This window comes from Cherax quadricarinatus, chromosome 36, assembly GCF_038502225.1.
Source record: "Cherax quadricarinatus isolate ZL_2023a chromosome 36, ASM3850222v1, whole genome shotgun sequence".
In the NCBI taxonomy this organism is placed as follows: domain Eukaryota; kingdom Metazoa; phylum Arthropoda; class Malacostraca; order Decapoda; family Parastacidae; genus Cherax; species Cherax quadricarinatus.
In genome coordinates this window covers 9,281,785-9,289,505 of record NC_091327.1, presented here as the reverse complement: position 1 = coordinate 9,289,505, position 7,721 = coordinate 9,281,785, and the positions used below count along the sequence as shown (strand labels likewise).

Genomic DNA, 7,721 nt, shown 5'->3' with positions numbered 1-7,721 from the left:
AGAGCCTCTTCACCACACCAAGGAGCCCCCCTTGAAGAGGGGTGGACAAAAGAGAGGGCGGTCGGACACCCACCACAAAGCATACCTCCTTTGGCTACCACCCCCTGGAATCCGACAGGCAGCCTCCAGAGATACACTCAGTCACCCGAAAGACACCCAAAGCCACCCCCCAGGAGACTGGAGAGGGATCTGGACATCCCCAGGTGATCCAGATTCCACAGCAAACTACACCACCGCCAAGGACCTCAACGAAATGGGATGAACCCCGGTACCCTTCCCCCTTCTTAGGAACTAGATTGCCTGTGGGAAGAATCCCAAAGGCCAAAAAGAGGGAAAGAAAAGGGAAGGGATGGGGAGGAGGAAAGGGAAAAAGGGAGGATGGGGAGGATGGGATAGGGTAGTGGGATTGGGGGGGGGGTAATTAGGCTTGGTCTAAGGAGACCAAAAGGTCTAATTCCTCAGACCAAGAGCCTCTTCACTATGCCAAGGAGCCCCCTTGAAGAGGAGCTGCTTACCAGACCAATATAGTATCAGCTTTATCCATTTAATTATTTAGGATTGGTCAACCACTAACATCAATTTAGGTAATGAAAATACAAACTATTTTTAATAATTTATTACAACAATAATTTTCTTTATATGTACAGGTCAAAAAAGTCACGTATTTTATGAGTGATTTTTTATAACCTCTTTTTAAATTACTAAGATTTCACTGACAGCTAAAAAGGAAAAAGAAAAGGGCTACATATAAGTAGGTAATATTACCTACAGGAATCCAAACAAGACTACACCAAAGATTCAGTTGTACACCTGAAACATTATTAGATTTTGGATAAAGGACTGCCTGAAAATACTGTAATTATAAAATACTAATTATTGAAATTTAATGCAACTCAAGCATTTTTCAATAACCAAGGGCTAGGACGCTCATGATCTTGTACTATAGTGCATTACACACACACATGGCATAGCAGAATTGCTGGGGGAAAAAATGACAAACCTGACTGTCACACTAGACACACACAGTCTTGGATTCCTGTAACTTAAAGAACATATTCTAAACTGGGAAATCCTTAGTTGTGAAAGGAGGAACACACTTATTGTAGTGTTCTGATGCAATTAAATAAAATTAAAAGGTGGTAGCCTGCAGATCAAGATTAACTGCAGACTGAGGAATATATATATATATATATATATATATATATATATATATATATATATATATATATATATATATATATATATATATATATATATATATATATATATATATATATATATATATATATATATATATATATATATATATATATATATATATATATATATATATATATATATATATATATATATATATATATATATATATATATATATATATATATATATATATATATATATATATATATATATATATAAATATATAAAGGGAGAATAATAAGAAAAAATCTAAAGAGTAAATTAGAGAGGAAAGGGTAGAGGAGAGGCCAGAAGGTAGGGAGGGTGAAGGTTAGGAGTGGGAGAGGGGAAAGGATGAGAGTGGAGGGGAGATAATGGGGAGAGAGTATGAGGAGAAAGATAAAGGAGGGGGAGAGAGATATACTGGGAAGAAATAAAGAGGAGAAAAGACAGAGTGGAAAAAGGGGATGTAAAAGAGAGAAGGATATTAGAAATATGAGGATGTGAGAGAAATGGGGATTAGAGATAAGGGAGGATGTGAGAGAAAAGGGGATGCAAGATAAAGGAGGATGCTAGACAAAGGGGAATGGAAGAATAGATGACGATGCTGGAGCTCCTTGATCCGGTAACTGCTAAACACTGAAGGCTGGAATGCTCAACAGCTGCTACGGAACACTTCTCGTTGATGAAGAACTCTCACACTGCTCTGCTGCTAACTGGAACTGCTGCTTTTCTTGAAGACTGCAACACTGCACCAGATACTGGGGTACACTGGAAATGCTGCTGCTCAAAAACTGCTGGACACTGGAACAATTCTGGATCAATTTGGAACAAGATAATGTTCCACAATTTGATACCCTAGAGGAGTGGTGGTTGCAGGATCACCATGAACTGCTACTGCTGCTGCTCAAAGGATAACTTGTAACTGAAGGACTGGTTCATTCAACCAGTAGATTATTATGTCATCCCAAATACCCAAATGACAGCATGAAACTCAAACATGGAAGCAAACTGCTGAAACTTCAATGACACACACAACCCAACTGTCTTGAAGATTTTTCTTCCTGGAGGTATTTTCATAAACACCAAACCTATCTGTTCTGTGAGGCTAGAACTAATATAACTTCCAGATAATAGCAGAAAACAGAAGACTTTACAACCAATAAATGGAAGTTAAGAACAACAATATTAACTTTTCCCTTCACTGCTTTGGTCCATTATGTAATCTGCATTAGCTATTTCCATAATGCAATGTTGATTAATTGTTCCACAAAGTTAATGCACCTTTTTCTAGTCTCTGTACTTGTAACTAAAGCCACTTGGAACTGTAAAGGAATGGCCCCTCTATCACAAGGGAAAGCTGCAAAGGTGAAAATGGGATTTGATGAGGAAGATTTGCCAAATTGTAAAAGCAAACATTCACTCAGATGAAGCTGGCGTAAATGAATCCTTCGTATAGTACACTATGACAATATAAATGCATATGTTTTCCATAGAGGTTGCATCCCCTCCATGCTCCATCCAGTAAGTACCTGAAAATGGTATAGGATAAGGTACAAATTAAGGGAACTCTACGAATAGCCCTTTAAAAATCCAACGGTGCCATGAAGATCCAGTGTTGTCGTGAAGATACGTTATTGTCCTGACGATCCTGAGTAGTCGTGAAGATCCTGCACAGTCTCCGATGCCCTGCACTTTCCCTATGGTTATGTAGACATCACAGCTCACACGAAATAACACAGGGTGAGGGTGAGGCTTCGATGACTGAGTGTTTCCAATAATCAAGTCAGATGGTGGGTTACCCTCTGTGTTACTGCTGTTGATGTCAAACCAATGATGATAATGATTATGGTGATGGCATACTTGTTTATGTGCAATGAATGTCATGAAACTGCATGACTGAAACTTCACTCATTCATGAACTGTTATAGAAAAGGATAAGGACAAAACGAAATTAATTGTGTGTTGCTATGGGGGGGAAGAATGACATGGGCTTATTGGAAAAAAAAGAAAAAAGGGTTATATGCTATCAAAACGGAAGACACTAACTCTTGATTATAATGTATAGGGCACTTTCCAGTACAGACCAAGTGACAGGATAATGTATGTTCGTCGAGCTTTTATATCACGCCTTAACTTCCGAGTTCTCCAGATGTATCCATGTTTTTCTGTCCTTTATTTAAATGTTTGTGCACTATCACTTTGCAGGTCACTCTTTTTTCAAATTAATGCAATTATATTTTGTACTCTGTTTTCTGTATGCTATATGTTCATTGGTATGAGGTCCATAATTTTCTCTTATTTCATAAGAAAAACTGATGCATAAAAACTTGCATCACTGTGCGTATGTTCACTCCAAATGTTTAAGGTTCGTGGAAAGACTTTAACGAGTATTTTATGAGAAAGTCTAGGACTCAATCTTGTCAGTAAAACATCATAAACAGCCATCTCTCACACACACACGCACAAACCACCTACCCTCAATACTCAACTGTTGAAAGACATTCCTCAGTATAACACCAGCTCTTCAGCATTTCCATTAAGTTCATACTGCAAGATATTAGTGCCAACTTCCTCCTGGCACAACATGTTATGTCGCAATAACATCTGCAGTAGACTTTTTGCAGTCTATTTTTGTTTTTGACACATCAGTATACACTAAGCTTACTCCACTTTCAAATTTCTGCCATTCCTCTTGAGTTCCGAGAGCCAACTCCGACTTAATAAAACTGACATCTAGACTACCCGGCCGATAGCTACAAGGAAACAAGAGGAGGGAATTAAGAAGCTGTACCATCACTTTCTTGAAGTTTATGCAGACATTTAGCAGAGAAGTTTGTACTCTGCACTCACAAGTTTCTGAAATGATAGCTGCTAAAATACTCACTTTTGAGATAACCAACATTAATGGTAAAATATTCTGGAAAAAAAAAAATTAGTAAGTAACTACAGTATTATAAAGCCCTATTTATGTAGTTTGTGCACTGTCTTTATCTAAATTTACATATAAACACCCTCACCTATGTTCACCTCAAGGACAATCTCCCGCCCAGGCAGGGTAATATTATTTAAAAACAACTACATTAATACTGTGTGCACTTTAACAAATTAAGCACCAATTTGAAAAATTCAAAAATTATATTAAAAGACACTGTAGAGTAATCTATCTAGATGAAAATTCTGTATGCTGAATTAATGAACTATATACAGTATTAGTCAAGCATAACTAAAAAAAATGTTTCCTAAAGTAAACAACTTAAATAATAAATTAAATTTTTAAGTTGATTTACAATAAAATTTGTTGTAAATGTAACATTTGTCATAATATACAGAATTTATTATTTAGGCTATTTTACATTCTCATTATATCCTGCATCTGAAGCAGGGTGGGACCAGCAGAATCCTCCAGACTTTGATAAACAACGATCTTTACAATGTAGGTGGTGAAGAATCCATCATCATCGAAGAATTTACAGGACGATTCCTTACAGAACTTTCTCTAATACAAAAGATCACTACTTCAAAGCTATTTTTAACACAATATAATGTTTATGTTGATATGCTTTAGCCAGCTGAGGAAGGCAAAAAAAGGTAAGTAAAGAAATGGATATATTAGGGTTGCCACTGTGATCGAGTAAGGTATTCCCAGCTCCCAATAACCAATGCTTCCTATCCTGCAAAATCTCTTACGAGAAATAACAGAATTTAGTCTTGAAAACTGATTCCCAGCCTCTCACTCTTCTTGCTTTCCAGCTGCAACAGGAAAAAAGTGTTCAAAGGAGCAAATTTAAGAAGTGTAGAAATGACTTTCAGATATGTGGAACAACATGAAAGGACTGGGATGAGGGAGGATGGGGGGTGAGGGAGGATGGGGGGTGAGGGAGGATGGGGTGTGAAGGTTAATGGGATGCAAGAGTTGTTTAGAATGTAGAAGTGAGAAATATAAGCATGTGGGAATGAGACATAAGGATGTAATATAGGGTTCATTATAAGGCATATGGGAGCAGCTTTAAAGATATGGGAGGAGTATGAGAATAAGTTGGCTGTGTCAATGATTTGAAGGGAAGGAAAGAAATTTAAAAGAACTATGATCAAATGATTATTCTGCACCTGTGTATTAGTTTCTATACTCACATGCCCTTTTACTATTCACACACAAGTTTGAGCAATCCCTCCACCTACAAAAGTAAGTACAATTACCACAAACTAGCACCAAGACAAAACTCTTAATCTCTGATTCCCAAGACAAGATTTGATATCTCTGAACTGCAAATTCTTGCTATGGAGTTGCATAGTTCCTCTGCTCCTTACAGAAAGCAAAGTAATATTTTGTCTTGTCCCACTGTTTTCATTTTACTTCATAAGCCTTAGCACTTTCACTACTACTATTGTCCTTTTAATTTCCTCTAGTTTTTTGGTCATCACTTTCTTATCTTTCTCTTGACATCTCCACCAATTCCTTAATGAAGATCTCTCTGAATCTTGTGTTCAATTCTGCATATGCCTTTAGCCAACTGTCGTTAGTTCATCCCTAATTCCTCAGTCTAATTACCTGATCCCCTACTATCATTGTCTGAATTATGTGGCTGTGAATCAGCCCGATTTCTCTTGAAGCCTTTGGTACTGTTATTTTCTAATCATCTTAATGCTTCCTTTCTTATTCTTGCAAATAATCTTAGCTCTTCTGCTTAGCACTAAGTTCCTCATTCTCAGTAAACATATGGAGTAAAGCCATACGTTTTCCATGTTTTTATTCCTCTTAACCTTTGTCTCATCACACTTTTGTAAATCAGAAGCATTGAGTGTTTTGTATTCTCTTTCCTCCTTGCTAACAAGGATCCATCAATGACTTCCTTGTAATTCCAGAGTATGTTTTCTATCGTACAAGAATGGTAAACAATACTGACAGATAAAATTAAGACATGCGTGCAACATCTGGGTATCTTTATTGTAGACATTTTGCCATCCAGTGGCTTTATCAATACAAATTCCAGGACATCATTTGAAGACAGTAGAACTATATACATAAGATGAGGAACTGATTACCTCATCTTCTGTATACAGTTATACTGTCTTCAAATTATGTCCTGGAATTTGTATTGATAAAGCCACTGGATGGCGAAACGTCCCAATAAAGATATCTAGATGTTGCATGTGTCTTAATTTAATTTTTTCTATCATTGATGTACTTATCCTCTATTTCTCTCTCACTGAATTTCATTCAAAAACCCTCTCAGCCCTCTTCTATAATACTTGTTTTTTCTTGCAAACCTCTGATCTTATTTCCCTTCATCCCCACCCCTCTGCCTGGCATTTGAAATATAGAACCATGTGGTCAGTGTCTTCTAGTGGCTCCCATATTTAATTTCCTTTAATCCTACTTCTTTAAGATTGATGATCAGATCCAGTCTTGGTGGTTCATCCTCATCTCTATTTTTGTGATGTCTTAACATGTTGCTTTAAGAAATTTCTCATAATTACTGCCTGCAATTCTTCTCTAAGCTTCTGATCCACCATATGATTCCCAATTCTCCCAGTACAATTTTCTTTTGATAAATATTTCCCACAATAATTATTTTGGTCTTAGGTATTTAGCACTAGTTTAGCCTTAGGTGGTATTCAGTCTTTGCATTGATTCCACCAGAATTTCTATTATGGCACTGTTTTACTCCTTGCTCTCCTAGCCTGGTGTTCTTAAGTGTTCAGTGATGGATTATAAAATACTCCTACTTCCACCAATGTATTCTTGAAATCTCTGCTGAAGGACTTGCCCATCTTTTCATATGATATCCCTCATGGAATAATACATTCATAAACATTCCTACGAGTCATCTCCACTATGGATATTATGTGTGGCATTGCTTCCATTATTTTCTACATCTTCCAGCTTGTTTGCAATGCAGCTTGCTTTTCCTTATCATCTGTTGGCACACCTGGTCCCTGTTTGACTGATGGTGGGAAAATGGACAGGGGTGTCTGGGCACAGAAGACTTGCAAGAATACTGGAGCCTTTTCTCCACCAATCTGTTATTGCTCTAGAAGATTTAAAATGTTCAGTTTTTTTTTAAATTATCAAATCAGGAGTGACATTTTCCAATTGAAATTCCTAAGCCTTATTAAACAAATACACACAATCTGTGAAAATTTCAAGTCAATATAATGAGAAATTTTCAAATTATTGCAAGGAAACAAAGTTTGGAGAAAAAGAGAAAGATGAAAAAAAGGCAGTGAACTGCATAAAAATATCCTGTAGAAGAGTGATACCTAAAAATCTCCAGCTCATATATGATTCTCATAGCTAAAATCTATATTTACTAGCACATTAATAGGATACACTATACAAAGGCTGTAATAATATGAGAATCTTTGTATTACTTTACAGCATCACTGAAGAAAAATTATTTGAATATTAATAAAGCAATCAAGAGCTATGTTAACAACAATGATCTAAATACTGAATGAAAATATACAAACATATATACAAACCCTTTTAGCATTGCCCTTAGTGCCTGCTTTCGCTCTCTGTCTGCAAACCAATCAAC

General features: G+C 36.5%; 1 protein-coding gene across 2 annotated transcripts in view; it reads right to left on the bottom strand.

Annotated features, from left to right (window-relative positions):
* Positions 1 to 1,408: 1,408 nt before the first annotated feature.
* The window catches only part of LOC128691416 (leukocyte receptor cluster member 8 homolog), a 120,334-nt gene continuing 114,021 nt past the window's right edge, over positions 1,409 to 7,721 (bottom strand). For both annotated transcript variants that reach the window (XM_053780286.2, XM_053780287.2), the window contains exons 9-10: positions 7,666 to 7,721; positions 1,409 to 3,935 (exon numbers count right to left, since the gene is read on the bottom strand). The exon at positions 7,666 to 7,721 is cut by the window's right edge and continues 152 nt beyond it. In XM_053780286.2, the coding sequence (XP_053636261.2) occupies positions 3,770 to 3,935; positions 7,666 to 7,721 (222 nt within the window). In that variant the 3' untranslated portion in view covers positions 1,409 to 3,769. The remainder of the gene's footprint in view (positions 3,936 to 7,665) is intronic.